General features: G+C 39.2%; 1 protein-coding gene across 1 annotated transcript in view; it reads left to right on the plus strand.

Moving 5' to 3' along the window:
• Positions 1-17,114, plus strand: part of PIP5K1B (phosphatidylinositol-4-phosphate 5-kinase type 1 beta) — a 112,945-nt gene extending 95,831 nt beyond the window's left edge. Inside the window, exons 17-20 of the mRNA XM_059491873.1 lie at positions 6,142-6,224; positions 7,605-7,725; positions 11,104-11,201; positions 13,980-17,114. Coding sequence (XP_059347856.1) covers positions 6,142-6,224; positions 7,605-7,725; positions 11,104-11,201; positions 13,980-14,133 — 456 coding nt within the window. The 3' untranslated portion in view covers positions 14,134-17,114. The remainder of the gene's footprint in view (positions 1-6,141; positions 6,225-7,604; positions 7,726-11,103; positions 11,202-13,979) is intronic.
• Positions 17,115-19,448: the final 2,334 nt, after the last annotated feature.

Genomic DNA, 19,448 nt, shown 5'->3' on the forward strand with positions numbered 1-19,448 from the left:
GCCTGTATCAAAAAGCATAAGGTAAAGGTGACCTTAAAAATCTGTTTAATAAATGGAACCTTACATCTTTGTAATGTTTTTTAATAAGGTTTTAGAGTAAGGTCATTGCAGATCCCTTTGTTTTGATTTTGTGTCTTGCTTCATTTTGGGTATATCAGCTGAGATGCATCCAGTTTAGTGAAATATATTCTTCGTCTGCCACTTTATCCTTAGTTTGATTTGTCATAATAAAATGTTCAGCAAGGAAGAGTTTCTTTTCAGTTCATCTCTAACTCCACAGGGATGCCAAGAAGTGACCAACTATTTCTATGACATGAGGGTAGTTTAGAAAACTGTGATCCATTATTAAATATTTTTAAATTTTTTTTTGTGAAATCAAATGATTGCCACATTGACTTGAACATTAATAGTGCCTGAAAGTTTTTTTTTGATAGGTATGATTTTTCACTTGGGGAAAGACACCATGCTTCTGCTGAGAGCACTAATATTTGTGATATATGAAGACTGCTACTTTTAAGTAATAAATACCACAGTTCTGCAAGATAAAAATAACCTGTTGTGAATTGCTGAGTGGTCTCAGATTGTTCTGTCTTCTCCGATATCGAGTGTTCAGCATTTTGGAGCAGCAAGTTCTAGTTCACATAATACAAGTGTACTGCAATGCCTGCAAAACCCATAGGAGTTAGATGTTGTACAAGAGACCCAGTGCTTTTGATCAGGGCCCAAGGTCATAAGAGAATCACTGCCAAATTGTACTGCAGCCTGTTTGGGGGAAGAAAGGTGTTACCTATGTATAATTCTGTAAGAAAACAAGTAAACACAACTCTTAACTTGTCATTTCTGTATTTCCAGTAACAAAGAATATATGAAGAGTAAAACTAAGGGAAGTGACCATGGTTAATGAAGAGCACTTTCTGCACTCCTTGTTTAAGAAGAAGGAATTTGCTGAGCCTAATAGACAAAGAGTAATAATCAACAGAACTAATTCTAAGAAGTGCCAGGATCTTTGAACCATAGAAAGAATTGATGGACTTGACAAAAATTATATGAAACATTCCACACTCTGCTATCATCTGTTGTTGCTTGCTCAACTGTGAAGAACTGTGTATTCAGGCTGCTTTCTACAATATTGCCAATCAACTTTTTTGGACTCTGAAGTGATATTTTCTTATCAGCTCTCTAGTAGTTTCATTTGCATGCATTCTGTAACTACGCACAAGCAAAATCTATTACCTATTTTACCTATTTAAAAATAAGCACAGTGGTGAATAAAATAAATTTCATTTTTCTGACCCACTCCATTCTAATTGCTTAGGTCCACACCAGTGGAAACTGGAACTGATGTTGTATGAGGCTTAGGGCAAATATCTGCTCATACCATATGAAAATGAGCTTCTAAAGATACTTTCACTGTTGGTAAAAAGGAGATAAAAATGTTATTTATAACAAGGCCTTATGTTGTGTACATATATTGTCCTTGAAATATTTTTGATTTTACTTTATTTCTTGTAAAAGAGAAATTCTATAATTTATTTAGAAAATACTACTGTAAACTATAGTTTTATTGACGAATAAACGATTTTTTTCTGAAGACTATCATAGCTGTCATCCTGCTGTTGATCTATACTAGACATAATTGTTCTTGCATTTCTCTACCTTTGTGGGACAGTCTTAAGAGGCCTCTTGAGATATGACAAACATGGAATCTGTCCTTACCAGCTCTATAATGATAAGGGCAATCCTGAAATTAGAGCAGGAAAGCCAAAGGAACATACTCAATGGGCACTGCTTTATAAAACCATTTCAGGTTTTTTCAGTATGGGAAGTTATTTTAGGGTAACTACAGAAACTGCTTTGGTTCCCTAATTTCCCAAGTAACACGGAGATAATCACAAATGCCAATGATCATCATTCCAAGATTTCATGCTTCAATGCAGTGATGTATTTAAAAATTTGCACAGATGTCACTTAGAAAGCTACTGAAATTATTGGTAATAACATGTCTTCTAGGAGTAAGCTTAGTAAACCTGCTAATTTGACAAAACCTGAACTTGGCATTTAAAGTCCTATAATTATTCTTTGTACCTGTATAGAATTCTTTTAAGAATTTGGTGTGGTGTATTTTTTTATTTTGGCTTGGTGGGGGATGGTGTTTTTTATTTTACTTTGATGTAATCCTGATGAGTAAGAAGAATAATTCCTTAATTATGCACAGTATAGAGAAATTTAAAGGGGTTTGGGTTTTTTACTTTCTAAGTATGCAGTGCCGAAGGCTTCCTTTGCTTGGAGCCTGTATCTCATGATTTCCACTTTTCTAGGCTTTAAAATTGGACTCTTAATCTCAGCAAGAAAATTATTCTGCAGCTCTGAGAAAAGTAAAACCAATCTTCATGTCCTATGAGTAAAACATTTTGTACATCTCTGCCAAGTGTCTGTTCCTTTATGCACAGTGTACAGAATATTTAGAATGTGTCTCTGTGCAGATACTTGTCATTAGTCTCATTTGGGGAAAAACATTTAAGCACCCAATTAACCTTCATAAAGAGCACACATGACAATTTTTCCCCAATTATCAAGTAACTATAGCATCTGAATCACTTGTTCTTAGGAAGAACCCAAAGGATTCACAACTTAACTGCAACAATTCTGTCCAAAACCAGAATGTCTGTACCAAACTATTCAGAGACTGAGACACCTTTTGTACACAATCTCTTTGTCATGGGCAATTTAATTTCATATAACTCAACAGTATTTTCCCAAACCCTTCCACTAGACAATGATACAAGAACAATCAGTAGCACACTCCCCCTGTTCTTCATAGAAGACATTTGCTGAAACATTTAATATTTGCTTTAAGTAAAAAAAATCTATCAGCTCTTTTCAGACTGAATGTGTGGGGCATGACCCTACAGGGCTTCTGCATCTGCAACTCCTTCACAAGTGTTTTACACCAGCATAAAAAGGTACTGATGCCAGTATTGTGATATGAACAACATCAATTGTTGTTCCTGTTGCTCCTAAGGGACAGGAATCAAGATTAAAAACACTTAAAAACTATTGTTAAAATTGCTAATCCCTAATTAGAGCCCTTTAGCAGTTGTGTTACTGATCCTTGCTTGGTAGTAACATCCTGTAAAATTCACAAAGAAACACACAGGAGTCTGTTGAAAACAGACAAGAAGCCGCTGAGTTAGGTACCAGTTTGATACAAACAGCTTTTAGGTAAAACAGTCTTCATAATTTCAGTTGAAATTTGCGCAAGGGGCTTGTTTGAGCTTTTTTGCCTTGTGTAGAGTAAAATAATTAATTTTGGCTTATAGAAAAGTATTATAAAATTACAGATCTTGGTGAGAAACTTGATAACTAATTCCCTAATGTGGTGGAAGATCACAGAATCCATAGAACAGTTTGGATTGGAAGGGACCTTTCAAGACCACCTCATCCAACCCCTCTGCCATGAACAGGGACATCTTCAACTAGATCATGGCTCAGAGCAACTAACTGCTTACTTTAATTAAGAGTTTTTGAAATATAAAAATGCATCACCCAGTAACCAGCGGTAGGCTTCTGAAGCTTTTGGTCCTGTCCAGTGGAAGGCTCTGAAGTGAAAGCTGTCAGTGTTCCTACAGAAACTGTGTAGGTTTTTGAAGAAACCTTTTAATAGAAATTATTTCTTACCTCTCATCTATTTGGCAAACCCAGTTTATTTATTTCATTTAAAGCAACAATACGACATGTCTGGCTGAGACTCTACATCTTCACATACTGTTGATAGTATGGCATCATCAGCATTTATGTAACTTAGTGGAAAATGTCAGGTGTGATAAATTATGTGCTTTATTTTCCCTTCAGCGGCTCAGCGAGACATTTTGCCTGCAGGATGTAGAACAGAGTACTTCCTTGTCACAGAAAATAGTCCTCGAACGGGTCCCTGAGTGAATGCTTGTGCGTAGTGTGGCTTCTAATTGCTATTTTACCCCAGGGGCCAGCTCCTTGTAAATCTCCCCAGCGCGGCCGCTGTGCGTGAGCAGATGCCCGCAGACACTGGCTCAGAGCGCTCACTGCCGGCTCTGAGAGCAGCGGCGAGCTGGAGGCGCTCAGCGGGGGCAGGCTGCTCCTTGTCTCTGACATGTCGGGGCCCAGATCTCGCCGAGGGGAGCCTGAGCACACTGGGCCCGGCACCCGTTTCCTATGGACAGCGGTGCCAGGCCGTGCTAGAGACGAGGGAAAGACAGCGGTATAAGGCTGGCGGGGAAACCCCCGCCGCCTCGAAAGCCTTGCCGGGCGGACAGACAGTGTTCGGCTCCGATTCACCTGTGCTGTCTCGGCAGCGAAAGCACTTGGCTTTGATTTATGCTGGCGCTGCTGAGGCTGGAGGCAGCAGTGGCTGGGAGGAAGGGAAAACCCGCACACTCTCCCTCTGCTCGGCTCTGCCGCGCGGCCGAACGAGCCCTCAGGGCCCGGCCCCCCGCTCCCTTCGCGCCGCCGCGGGGAGGCGGTGGCGGGCGGCGGCCGGCCCGGTCCCGCCCCGCCTCTTCCGCAGCGGCCCGGGCGCTATGTGGCGGGCGGGGGCGGCGGGCGCTGTGCGCGCCGCGGGACGGGCGGCGGCGGCGGCGGCCGGGGCGCGGCAGCGCGGCGGCACCGGGGACGCCCCGAGGGCGGGCACAGCCGCCGTCGGCAGCGGCCGCACGGTGAGCGAGGGGCGGGCGGACGGCGGGGGCGAGGCGCGGCCTGCGCGGCGCCGGGCGGAGCGGCCGTGGCCGAGCCCCGGCTGGGGCGGGCGGGCAGGGAGGGAAGGGCTACAGGCGGGTATTCGCTAGGCGGCAGCCGGCTCCGGGCAGGTCTGTGTCAGCCCGCGGCAGCCAGGCAGGCGCCGCCACCGGGCCGCCTCCTCGCAGGCCGGCAGCGGGGCGCGTCTTCTCCTGCCCACTCTCCCGCCTGCCTTCTGCTTTCTCGTTCTCTCCGTGCCTCGGGAGCTGGCGCACACCGGAGCTGGTGCGTTCCTCTGCTGCCCCTCTCCAGGCGCAGAAGGCGGTGCTGGCCGCCCTCAGCCGGGTGTGGTACGTGGAGGCAGGTGCCGGCTGTGTGCCGACACCGCTGTTGGCAGCCTCCAGTCGCAAACCGAATATAGGAGCACACTGATGGAATTAATGCCTCTCAGCCTCGACAGAGCTTGAACGTGCTCGTGGTCTTGTAGGTTTTGATTCTGAGCGTGTATAAAATGCTGTAGGGTAAGGGTGCAGTCAAGCATATAAGCAGTGTGGTGTATTTTGTCGGCCGGTATCTTTGTGTCGCCCTTCTGTCCTTTCTGCCTGTGTCGTGGTTTTGGACTGACAGGCAGCTCATTGCTAATACATGCGGATAGGCGGTGCGCCGCATGGAGAGAGATCGGCCGTGCTTGAAGAGAGGCTGACATAGCTCCTTTGCAAATGTCACTTGCTTTTCAACTCCGTCTGAAGTTTTCAGAACCTTGCATGAGTACACAGAAAGTAATCATGAGTGCTGTTCTACCATTAAACCGAACGGTCAGCGCCAGTTAGGAAGAAAATGCAAATCATGCCGTCTTCCTTTCCTGCTGGATAAGATAAATACTTCTGGTACTGTGTCTGGCCTGGGGATACAGCTTTTCCATAATTTGGAAATCTGGGATCTGAAGTGGTTTTGGCTCTTTGTACATAAAGATGATCCAAGGTTTGTGTTCGTTTCAGCTTAATACGTTCCTGACTTCCATCAGAGGGACGCATGTTGTTGGTAGTACAGCATTTGAGTAGCCGATACTTAGGAAAATCTGAGCCTAAGCTATTTAATAGACCCAAGTTGCTCAGTAATTCTGTGGTAGAGCAATAGAAAAGTTAGAATAGTTCTCTTTTCTTAGTTCATTCTTCTATGAATGAGAGGGTGTGGGGCTTTATTCCATTAGCTTGCATAATGAAGACAGGGATAATTCTAGATTGCTGCAATTATCTGACGACTAAAGATGCATAATTCCTTCCATATTAGCCCTGCAATATAGAATATGAACATTTTACTTGAGGATGGAAAAGACTTAAAGGAGCTGTTTAATTTATATGATAAATACATTATTTATAATTCATTACATTTTAGCTTTAATTCCATTTTGTTTCTGCTTACTTTAAACAGCAATTACAATATTATTCAGATGTGAAGAGCAGGACTGCTTGGTTCATGAATTTGAGAAATGCAAGAACTCTGAGTGACACAAGGTAAAAATACATTTTGAGATACTCATATGAAAATATTGGTTATGTATTTTAGAATAACTTATATATGTACTAATACTACCAAACTAATGTAATGTTGACGTGATGTAAAGGACAACTACAGTTTCAGCTAAAAGCATTTTGTGTGTATTTGCGAAGTCACTTAGCAAATACACAAATTACAAAATTGTGTACCTAAACACAGGTGTCTGGCACCATTTCTCATGTGCCAGAGGATGAGAAATTTCTGCTTGTTCTGAGAGAACGTGACACAGCATCTCTTGGAGACTGCTCCCTTCTGATGCAGCAGTTGGAGACACAGTAAAGGATTATGTAGATGTCTGAAATGGGTCTTGCCTTCAAGTGCCTAAAGTGGACCCTGAACCTGTACATGAATCCTGCCCGATCCAAAGGCTTTCTGTTCCCCATGCCTCAAAGCATTTTGTGGTGTCCTTCACATCAGTGGCATAGAGCATATTTCAGTAACTGGATAAGAAACTTTTCTAAAAGTTTCTATTACTAACTGATATATATTATATATTCAGCCCATAGCAGCTGTTTCATTGCCATAAGTATTAGCAAAAATTGAGATTATTTTCCTGAAGTGTTTGCTGGCAGGAAGACACCTTTACACACTCAACTGAAAGCTGACATTGATAGAGGTGGAACAGCTTACGCGATTTTAATTACATTTGGTTAATTAAACTGTTCTGCTCTTGGTTCCACTAAAGACTGAAAGAGAATTGGTCTCACAGGTGCTTTAAGCCTTACGTAATGGCCACAAGGGTGCTTTGAGACTCTCTGGAGTAGTCTGTAATTCATAAGTGTTAGTCCATAAGCACAGTTTAAATAACATCTAATTACCAGGTTGCATGGGTAATTCCAGTTGAGGAGGCAAATGCTAAGCATAAACATGACATGTGATACTGACATTTCTAAACTGTGTATAGCTACAGCAAGTTTTGTAGAGCCTAATGACATATTTCGAAATGGGAGATGCTTTTGTCTCTATTTGTAGAGTTAAACAAACTCCTATTAAACTTAATTAACTTAACTCCTGTAAACTTAAACAAAGTCCTATTATGAAAATTCCTTACTTTAAAATCTGATGCTGTTTACTAAATGGGGTTAGTATATCTAAGGAAGCAAGTATCTTTTCCTCAGTTAAGAGATCTCTAATACCAGCTAATTTCAAAATTTCACTTCCATTGATAAGGTGGATTGTCAGTTACATCGCCTTAAGAAAAATGACTACTTGTTTTATAAGATCATTTCATGGTTACAGTTTCATCCAAAGTTGTGGTCTTGATATGTTTTTATTATAGGGAGAATGCTGTCTTCCATGCTTTTCCTCCTAATTGTGGACTTCTATGTCATTTGTAGCTCTTTAGATGAGACAATCTATGAGAAACTGGCCGAAGAAACACTGGACTCCTTAGCAGATTTCTTTGAGGACCTGGCAGATAAACCTTTTACCCCAGAAGATTATGATGTCTCTCTAGAGGTATGTTTTTAACATTATATTACCACTGTAATTATTGTAGGGGTTTTTTTCCTATTATTTGAAGGAGAATTTTAAATTAGTCACCTTAGTGCTGATACTGAAAATACAATGAATTTTTACACATTTATTGTATACTGACTGGGGCAACAATTCTGGTGAGAAGCAGCACATACCATTGTGTGATTTAGGGATTCAAAATTTTTCATGTTTAGAGAAAGACATAATATAGAATAATAAATGAGCACAGTGGAGATGGAAACTGTTCTCTTATTTCACATTGATCTATAAATTTTCCTAAACAGGCACAGTCAGTTCCCCTCTGGTGTACTACATAGCACAGTACATCACATGTAACTGTTAGAGCAGTTTCTTTGGTTGCCCTGAATACAGACAAGCAGCAATTGTATTGACCGGGTAGTGTATGTTTGTCCTGGCTTTAATGATGACAGCCTGTGGTGGAGAGAAGCCACAGGAGGGTGCAGTGTTGGATAGGTTGTTGCAGAAGTGAGACCAGGGCGAACATGGGGAAGAGGCTACTGTCACAGGAGACATTGCATGGCTGGAGCCTTCAGTAGTCAGTTACTCAAATACAGGAGTGACAGACTCAGAACAAAAATGTTTGTGTTATTTGTATAGGGGATTTATTAGTTTTTATATAAATTCAGTTCCTGAAGTGATCTATGTCTTACAGCCCTCCACATGACTTGGAGAAGAGTGCCGTTTCTCCCTACAATACTGTCTGCTACACAGGTTTTTCAATACTGCAGTTTTTTGAGGTCACATAACTATTGCTCCCTCTTCATGTCTTAACCACAACGAGATTGCTTTGTACTGGCACTGTCAGTTATGTTTTTGTGCTCCAGAATGTTGAATCGGGTGGTTTGGGTTTCACTGTGCAAAATACAAACCAAAACAAAAGTCTGTAGTTTTTGGACTTCTTGTGTAGCTTTGTCATCATAATTTTCATTCTGTATTTCTGATAGCTAGGATATAAAATAACATATTGCCAGTAGCTTTATGTTTAGCAAATACTACTTGTTGCTTTAATTAAGTATATAGATAATGTTACAGCTAATTGCTTTTCTGGTAAAAAGCATTTTAAAAGGTTACTCTTCAATATGTTTTAGGAGATCAATATACCTATTAGCCTGATGTAACTATCCTAGGACAAAAATAAGCAATAGTTGAAATTTACCTTTTTAGTATTATAAAACACTTCATTATGCTAAGCAGATGAGTCATGTCATAATTTTTTTCTCCATCTGCTGTATGGTGGATTATGTTTGACATTGGCTTGTGAAGCTCAAGAGCTAATACTTTTACATCTTAATTTTTATCAGTGGTCCTTTACTATATAGACAGGATGATGACAATTCATAATAGGCTGTCATTTCTGTTGAAAGGAGAGGGTTAAATAGCCCGGGTTTTAATTCTAAACAAACAGGGTCAGTGCTGCAAGAAACCACAAGGTGGCAAATGTGATAAAGGTCTGCTGTGCCTGTTGTAACTGTGAGTGCTTTGAGCAATTTATATCTTCAGGATATTTATATTCAGCAATTTATATGTTCAGGAAAAAAAAAAATCTCTTTAGAAGAATATTTTTGTTACCAGGAAGTAGCAAACATTCATCCAGTAGTACAAAACGCATACAGCAGTGTTTCTTAAAATATGGTAAAAGTATCTTGCAATTTAAATTATTTAAAAAATTCAAGTAATACCTTCTTGAATTTTGAGTAGTATTTGAGAAGTACTGTAAAATATATGAGAAAATGTTTTCAACATATCAGTAAAGGTTAACCTCTTTACCTTGCAAGGATGGAGGAACAATACTTTCTAACAGCTGATACACGGTATAAACAATAGTATAATTTTTTGTTGACTCTTTGAAAACCTATTTACTTATAATGTGTCTGTAGAAACATGTAGCACGCTGAATACTTAGTATGGCATTACAAACCCCATAGAAGAATGCTATATACAGAACCTGTATATCATTATGCAGGCCTAATCCTCCATCCTGTTCTTATTCTGCTGTATCTCTACAATTCTAAGACCATGAGGTGTAGAAAACTTGAAATTCTGACAACCAGAGAAGTAGCTTGTTTTTGCCCTTCTGTGCACTGTACTAATGTCCAATAGAAATAAGTGGCAGGACAAACCTGATGGGACTTGTAACCAGAAGACACTTTTATTTTTATAGCTTTTATCACAGATTTATCTATTCTGTGCCTTAAGCACAGAAAGAGCAGGGAAACTAAGGTAAAAAATCAGATCCTGAGAGTATTATTTTAAGCCTAGTGCTACTTGAGATATGTTCCTCTGAGTTACTTTGTAAGGGAAGGAAGCTTCAAGTTGCTACTTGTGCTACAGAGGATGTTGGCAGGCAGTAGATACTCATGCCTGAAAGTATTTTTCCCCATAATGAGTGTTTATACATAGCAAATAGCCAGGCAATGATACTACTAGATGCACTACTAGTAGTATCTTCTGACTAAAGCATGAAAGGTATGATACCCTTAAAGAAGCTTTGTTGTGCCATAGGCCTTGAAGTATTTGAGATACTGTGAACTAAATAAATTATTATCTGAATCGTCACATTGCATTCTGTAGAAATATTTCCCTTTTTAATTAATATCATTCAGATCACCTTTAGATCAACTCCAGTCCAAATATTGTTGTTTTTTCACTCTTAAAATCAGAACAGAAAATATTTTTGTCAGTTACTAGAAACATGAATTATGTTGTCAGTAAGAAATATGAGCAAGAAAGAGAAAATAAATGTTCACCAGGATAATTGTCTAAAGGTGACATAACCACAGCAAAATGAGACTCATGGAAAACCAGAATCATGGGATTTAGAACTGGAGGATTTTTTCAGGAATGAATCAGAATTATCAAGAAAAATGTGTTTGTTCCCTGTAAAACTGTTACCATTACTGAAGAAAAGTAAGGTAGAGTTGCATGGCTCAGAAATCTGGCAATGACGCATAAAGCTTCTTGACTTTGGACCACACCAGTTCTGCATTGTTCATTAATATAAAAAAGTTGTTATTGGATGATGTTTTAATCATTGCAAAATGAATTGCAATGGTCTGGTCTTTTCAGGATGCCAGGTCCAAGCTCAAGAATATTATTTAAGTAGTAATATTGTGAATGGTACAAACACACTAAAATCAAACTCTGACCAGAATGTCTGAAGTCTAGATCAGACTCAAAGATATGCTAGGTTTAATGATCATTCTCCTTAGCTATTATTGTTTGGGAAGATGGTTGAGAATCCGATACAGGTGTGTAAGTTTCTGCCAGTGCAGGTGAAGTAATTGTTGTCAAAGTAGCGGGATACAAATTTTTTATTTCTTACTTTCTTTGTCTTTTAAGAATGGAGTACTAACAATTAAATTGGGTGGAGACATGGGAACATACGTAATCAATAAGCAAACACCAAACCGGCAGATTTGGCTGTCCTCACCCACTAGGTAAGTTAGTTACATAATATCTGCAGACTGGGTGGAAATGTATTTCCTCTTATTTATAGCATGGCATGATCATGTAATATCCTTTTCATAAATAACCCTTCTACTAGGCATAGTCTTAAAATGTGATATAATCTAAATATTCAATAATGGTTTGGTACAGGGTTTCGGGCACACTGCAGTATTACTGGCATACCTAAATTAATTGTTACAGGAAATGTGTAACAAAGAATTTTCATACGCTGTTTCAGCCCAAAACCACTGCCTACAGAAATACAGCTTACTCATAGGAAATATAACCAGCAATGATTAAAAAGAAACAAACAAAGCTTCTGTTGGAAAAAGAGTGATGATGATGTCATCATCTAAACCTCTCTTTGTGTTTTAAACAGGGTGGCTCCTTCCCTTTTAAGCTTGTGGGATTTCCTGCTTTATATGTTTATGTATGCCACACTGGTTGTTTTTGTCCAGCCTCTGCACTTCACAGGAGACTTAGCTAGCTGCTTCCTCTGCCTTTCCTAATGATGTGTTTTGATCCATTTCAGGTTTTATGCTTGGTTTCAGCAAGGAGGGCAGCCATATAAGTGGGAAAATGCTGTAGCTGTCCCCCCTCAAAATCTGTATTCTTTGCCATGATCCCTTGAAAAGAACCCAGGGAGCTGATAAGTGTTAATGGTGAAGTAACAAGCTTATAATATTTTTGTGTAACTGACACACGAGCTTCATCTCTTTATAAAAACCAAAATTCAGATAATTCCTGTCTGTTTAGCTCCAGGCGAGCTAAGACATATGTGCTCCAGAAAACGGAGTTTGAGGAAAAAAGTTAAATTTTTCCTTTTTGTACTCCCTTAACTGGTGTTAGATAAACAGTGGTATTTCCTGGAACATGATGCTATGTGTTCACTTATTTCCTAACTTCTGAAAGGCAACTCCAGCAAATACTGTATGACCTGAACTGTCATCTTCTTAACTGCAATATGCTGGGAATTGAAAAAAGGAAATGTCACTGCCAGTAATTGCTTGCATTGAATGTTTTGGAGAATTTTTTACACTAAATGTTGACGTTTAGTCTTATATTCCAGGGGAGATTAATTTGTCAAGTTGTGAGATATTTTTCTTGGAATTTTATTTTGCCATCTGTTTGCTATTGAGTATCTTTACACCTGAGTGAAAACTTTACTTAGTTGACAGTTACAAAAAAGGGGCATCAGAGGATGTGTGCAACCTGCCAGCAGTGTGATTGCAGTAATTTAATGTAGCTCCTGACTGAAAAGACTTTTCAGCCTTACAGAATGTTAGCAATAGCTTAATATGATATTATAATTTTTTTTCTCTTATGGTTGAAACATATATGCAGACTTTCCATGAGCAATACATTTAGTCTGGTATTAACTTGGTACGCATTTTTGCTTAAACCGTTAATTTGAAAGTCACATTTGTACAGTCTTTTGGAGATTCATAGAACTAGGAAGGTGTTTCGAGTGGTAACCTTCTCACTGATATTTACTGCATAACATTTAAAACCAGTTCAGATAATATACATATTTCACTGTCATTTATTAAATGACAGATCTTAACCTGATTTTTATGAATGACAGGATCATATTCCATCGTTCTCTGGGTGCAGGAGAGTATAAACATAAGCCTGTGCTGCAGAGGTGAAGTGAGAAATACTTAGTAAAATAACTGGAGCACATAACCCTGATTAAAACAGTTACTACTTAAATAAATGCTTAAATAAATGCTTACATAAATGCTACTGCTATTTATGCAAACAGAAGTTACTACTTCTGATGCAGACAGTGAGACTTCAGTGAAAGTGACTTGGATTTATGCTTGCCTTTGTAACTTCTCATACATTGAGCAGTGATTGCAAAGTTCTTCATTGACTATTGTGAGTAGCTCAGGATAGTCAAGGTTCAGATCAGTGCTTATGCTTGTAGAGAGAGAACGTGCAGATTTTTCTTATGTATGTACAGGTTAGTCTGTTTTTTAGCAGACTTGGCATGTTGACTGAGTTCCAAGGTATGTTTCCTACAAAATCAAGGGTTTCTCCATTTATCCCAGATAATAATTTCATTCCTTTCTGTTTTCTTTGCTTATCTGATGTTATCAGCATTGAGTACCTTTGAGTCATTCTCCCACTTGACGTTTGGAAAATGAGGTGGATAGCAAGGTCTGGAGTAGAACCCAGGTGTTCAAGTTTCTTTCTTGATACTTAATGTAAGCCTGGAAAAACCAATTCAATTACAATATAATAGCACAGAGAAAAATAGCATTTAGTTATAAATCTCTCACATGCCAATATATTTGCTTTCAGGGGCTAAATTATTTTGTTGCATCTAAAAGGAAATTATTTGTGCTTTGCTGTGCTTAGAATATTTGCAAGAACTAATCAGTGGCATTAATTCATCATTATACAAATATCTGTAGTGATATTTGTGTGCAAGAAAATTATATCTGTGAGGGGAGATTGGGATAAAGGGAGGAGTTTTGGGGAAATCAGTGTCAAAAGCAGGAAGGGAAAGTGCTTGTCTCCCCTTGGACTGACTGATATATCTTGTCACCTTTCAGATATATCTATTTGATGGCTTAGTAGTTCCTGACATATCAGGCCTTTTCTGCTCCACTTCCTCAGACTGCCCACCAGCCGTTCCCCATGCTGTCTGTTCCTTTTCCTGCGCACTCTGTTGCATACATTATGCATACAGGCTTCCAGCAGGTCTCCTGAAATAATATGTACTTACACAGTGTGTGATGTTCTGTTGTGTTTTTTTCTAGTGGGCCCAAGCGCTATGACTGGACTGGACGGAATTGGGTGTATTCTCATGACAGAGTATCTCTTCATGAACTACTATCAAAAGAGTTTTCAACAGCTTTAAAAACTAAATTGGATTTGTCCTGCTTAATATATTCTGGGAAAGAAGATACTTGATTTTATTCTACTTCATGGAAGTTTAAAGACTTTAACCTCAAGCCAAGCTCTTTCTTAGGCTGAAGTACCTGAGCTTAATTCTGTTGGTTTTCTTGGCATCAATATATTGTGCAACAAAAATGAAAATAACATATTTTTTTCTCTAGTGCTCAGTCTTTGGATTTCCGTGGGCTTTTTGAATCTATGCAGTACACATGGTTGAGGTCGCCCATTCTGTCACTTCATTTCTTGCTTTCTTCCTGCAGAAGTCATGAATTTTTAGTTTCTATAGACGTATTCGCATGTAAGGACTGACTGCCTGGTGACTTCTGACCAGCACACAAACACTGAACTTTCCTTGGTGAAACATTCACCCAAAACAATGTAATGTCAGTTACATTGACATAAATTGCGGTACTGTGAATGTACTGCCTCAAAATTTGTGGCTATTGTAATACATCATAGTCACATTTAACATGTCATAGTGCATGTAAAGACAGTTTTTTTCTTAGTATTGCAGAACTTGCTATTCTCCAAATTCTAAATTGTAGTGTGTTTCACCTCAGGATTTTGGTTTTTTGAGCTAAACTTTAAATTACTTAGACATTTTTGTGGTTCTGAGCATGATATGGAACTGGAACACCTCAGGATTTTGTTTTTTTGAGCTAAACTTTAAATTACTTAGACATTTTTGTGGTTCTGAGCATGATATGGAACTGATAAGCTAGTATGTGAAGTTTACGCTGTATAGCAATACCTCTGCAAACATTTAATTCTGTTACTGTACATTTCTCTTTCTTTACCCTTTTGTTTTTCAAAGAGTGAAAATACTTTTTTTTTGAGCCAAGCAAAATTAAGTTCATGAAAATTTGCAGTAGTTTTATTCTACTGCATTTCTTCAATAGTTTAAGATTATCTTCTTACCACCATGATGCAGCAAGTCTCCCCCTGGTACCATGCTGATGGCGAAATTTCTTAGAATCAAGTATTGTTCTTAGGCTGATGAAGCTGTCTTCATTAGGCTATTAAATATGTGAAGGGAATAAACTATATACTCCAGATCTTGCAATAAAAAACAGTTAAAGAAGTAATGAACAGCAATACTTCAGCAATTGCACTGTTGTAATATTACAGCTTGCAGATTTTAACTGTCTATAAAATGGAAGGACCAAATTATTGACTAATGCATGAGGGAAAAATTATACCGTGCTCTTGCAGATTGTATGAAAAGATGTTCAGTGCACAGTATATTTCTTTTCAGTTTCTCTGATGCTGTGGTTATTTTGGCATGATTTTCTAGCTAGCTTGACAGGGAAGGATTGATTTTGTCCTTGAAAAACAATAACTGTAAAGTGTTCTTGCCCAGTATTTGCATTTAGAGATTTAGAGTATAAGCATTGTTACCTGCTATTTCTCACTACTAAACAGAGAAATGTTTCAATGGAAGTAACTCTTGGTTAATGGTTCATGCTCTGTGCATGTTTTACAATCAATATGAATTTCAGCACTACTGGATGAGGTAAATACAATGACTCCCAGACCTGATAAGAGTAAAGCATGTTTTTTCAAAACAGTACAGGGAGGTAAAAATAGAATATGTTTTTGCAGTTCTGAATTTAGAACACTGAAGATAATTTATAGCATATGGAAATATGTATTTTTATGTAGTTACTTTTATGATATTTAGCTCAGTCTCCTACAATTTCAGATAGTCATTTAAACAAATTTGTGTGGAAGTTAATGACATGATATCTGAGTCAAGGATACCTGGTTATTCCTTTGCCTGACCATGTGAAATTATTTTTTCCAATTGACTTCTCCAAAAATTATTTTCCTAAGTATTTGCATGCAATATGACCACTCATATGCATCTGATTCATATTTGGAAGTTAATTTTCCATTCCCTTACATCTGGTAGAAATGTTTATAGTTAAATAAAATTGCATGTGAAATTCTTAATTCATTATGTAAAGGTCAGATTCAAGAGTTTGATGATAAGGGTGAAGGCCACAGACGTGCATACTTTTGAATTCTTTCTGTTTCGTAAAACACATACTGGAAAGATTCTGTGCAAGTGTGGCCAGTTGATGTGAATTTTGTAAGAGCAGTTCAGCTTTCACAGTTTACATGCCTTGCCCTTAATCTGTAATGCTACTGCTATTTATGCAAACAATTTCCTGGGTTTAGGTATCTGAGTAACAAATGCATTTAATCTTACCTGAAGATAAATAGTGTCAGCAAGTTAGAATGAGTTATATCTCAATGTACAAAATGAATCATAGGACATGACTCATTTTTTGCTTTAATACTTGCATCCAGTTTTAAGTAGGGGGCAAGGACTCCCATGAGCCATCACACTTGTACAATGGAGGCACAGAACAAGCTCTGATCCTAATATCAGACTGCTTATTGCCCCAAGACAAGTAACACTTCTGTACTGTTTTTTACTTCCATAACTTACAGAATAAAAAGACTGTTGAATAGTTCCCCACCTGACATCATGTCAATAGTTTCTTGCTTCACGTCTCCCAAAAGAAATAGCTGAAGGACAATCATTAAATATAAATCATTAAATCATATAAATATATGCACAGACAGTATTAATGAGAACCACTGTGCTATGGTCATTACTTTTTTCCATAATCCAGTGCTCCACTGTTGGTGAAGGAGAACATGCAGAATATTTTGGAAGGATGAGTTGCCATTTCATAGCTTTACTGGCTGCCTTAGCTCAGCACGTAAATTGGGGTGTGTTGGGCTTTTTTTAGTTACACCAGAATTTTCATCAGCTGCTAATCTGACCTAAGTTCTTGTCTGATGTTTGCTCATTTTCTTTTCCACTTGTGGGTAATTCGTAAGAAAACATTACTACTTTGTAGGATTGTTCCATGTGATAAAATCATTACATCTTATTTCCTTAAAATATTGCAACTTCAATAAATGGGATAAAGGCCTGTCCTGAAGAGGAGGTACTGGAATAAAAGAAAGGGGGTTTACAGGAAGGTTTGTGTTTGATTATTTTTAGCTTCTGGTTAATGGTTGAATTCCGCGATTGTGCTAACCAGCTCTGTAATATGTGGAAGTCCTGGGAAGGAAGGCAGAGGCTTGCCAGAAAACCTGAAAGAACATTCAAAATAGTAAAGGAAGCATGGGAGGGGCAGAAGCAAAGTCTATCCGGAAGAAATTAGCTTTGTCCAACAGCAGATGTCGTTGGCAGGGCAAGGAGAGATGTGGGGCAGACTGCTTCATGTTGCCCTTTAGGGAATGGTGTTTTAAATTTATTCCACTATATATAATTTTAACCAATCAAACATGTTCCAGTCCATTTTGCTATTGAGATTTTTTTTTCAATTCCTATATGAAGATAAGAAAAAATTGTGTGGAGTTATGTCCATCTCTCTCCCAAATTGTCTTTTATGTAAATTGTACTGCTGGCGGTTGTAGAACAAAGACAGTATTCATGCTTTTTACTGAGGGAGGTGACGAGTGGAGGTTGCTTTGCTGCTGATAGGATAAACAGAGCCATGAACAATTAAAGTATTCTAAACAGTTCCTTACTGCAAACTTTTTGAAATTCAGGTTAAGGAAAGACAGACAAGTTTAGATTAGAAAACAATATATATTTAAAATAAGGCATATAATATTGATGCCCTCTCCAGTTTGCTGAATTGATTTTAAAATTCTTTGTATTGTGATAATTATGCAAAGTGATCAGTAACACAGTGAATAAGTTTGCAAGCATTGTTATTTTCCAGATGAAGGCTCTTCTGCTAGCCATCAATGTTCTCTGCTGTTGTACTAAAAGAAATCAGTAACATATTTAATGTGTCCATAGTCTTACTCCTCTTAACAACATTTTAGGAGCATTAACCAGACATCCTAAGGCCACTGTTACAAAAGATTTTGAGAACTAACAGATGAAGTTTTAAAACATTCATTAAAGAAAAAGGCACCTACCACAGTGTAAACCAAGTAATCTGACACATACCTGGAAGTAAAACTAAATTTCCATTTCTTGTGCCTTGATTCTGCCTAAAAGCAATATTGCATTACGTGCTGATCATAGAATTAGTGAATTAGTCTGTAGGTGACTGAAAGCACCAAGTTTATAAATTAGCCCTGATTTAGTCTTTTTTTTTTCCCTCTGATTTTTGCTGTTGAGGCTTTTAGACTGAAATAGGTACTTGAAGGCTAGTGTATGCACTTGCATGTTAATTATTAACAATAGCTAGAAGCAGGCCTTTCCATACAATATCTGAATGCAGTTTCATATTTGCTCTAATAAAACGGGTTCTTTCAGGGCCTCCTTCCAAAGTCCAACCCCTTCACGAAGAATACTGTTTGCCTTTCTTATCTTACTTTCTGTATGAGATACAGTGCATGAACTGTACCTATTGAGGAAGAAATTTATCTGAATTAGAAGTGCAGTGGGAATCTAGTATATTTCTCACCTGCAACTAGCAACAAACCATAAAACTTTAAGTAGACTTTGTTCCGCAGGCCTGATCCGGGTGGGAGTGTGCTGTTTAATTTTAGAGGGGCTTGCAAGGGGTTTAACTGTCCACCAGATAAGACAGCAGATAAGGAATTCCTGGTGACATTTAGTGCTTTACAATGCAAAAGAAATACGACTCCAAAGAATCCTGCCAGGGCTGTTTGGCCTTGCCTTTCTCATCTCAGCTGCAGGACAGCAGTGATGCTGAAAGCTGATACCTGTGGAATGCCAGCCTGGAGAGTATTTCTCTCATGGTATGTTGCAGTTTCGGGAACGGTATTGGTGGACTTGCAGAGTGACACGGGGTGTTCCGGCCTGGAAATGGAGCTACTCTGCCTTCTGCTAATCCTGGATATTTCAGCTGAGAGTGATGATGTGAACAGAGCTCTCCTGAGCTGTCAGTAAAGAGGCCGCAGCTATTCTGTGATAAAGAGCAGGGAAAAGCAGATTGAGAGGCGTACGTGGAACACTGCGCTGTGGTGTTAAAGGCTGTCTCAGAGGTCTTCCCGTTAGAAAGGTTCAGATGGGCAATGATCCCAAAGTTCCAAACACACTGATGTAAACGGAAAACACACCCAAGCGCTGGGCTGGGTGACTGTGAGCTCTGCCAGCGGCGACCGGGCTCCGCCGTGCCCGCCCGCAGGTCCGCTCTGCTGCCTTGGCCCGCCGCGGGGTGCCTGGGGCAGGGCCGGGACCACACCGGGGGGCAGCGCCGGGGTCCCCTACCGGGAGACGAGACGGGCAGAGAAAAGCCGGGGGGCGGGGCGGCCTCGCCGCGGTGACTCAGCGGCGCGGAGCACCGGGCTGCGACCGGTATTTCCTGTTCCCCTGCCGCCGCCGC

Source organism: Ammospiza nelsoni, chromosome Z, assembly GCF_027579445.1.
Source record: "Ammospiza nelsoni isolate bAmmNel1 chromosome Z, bAmmNel1.pri, whole genome shotgun sequence".
Taxonomy (NCBI): domain Eukaryota; kingdom Metazoa; phylum Chordata; class Aves; order Passeriformes; family Passerellidae; genus Ammospiza; species Ammospiza nelsoni.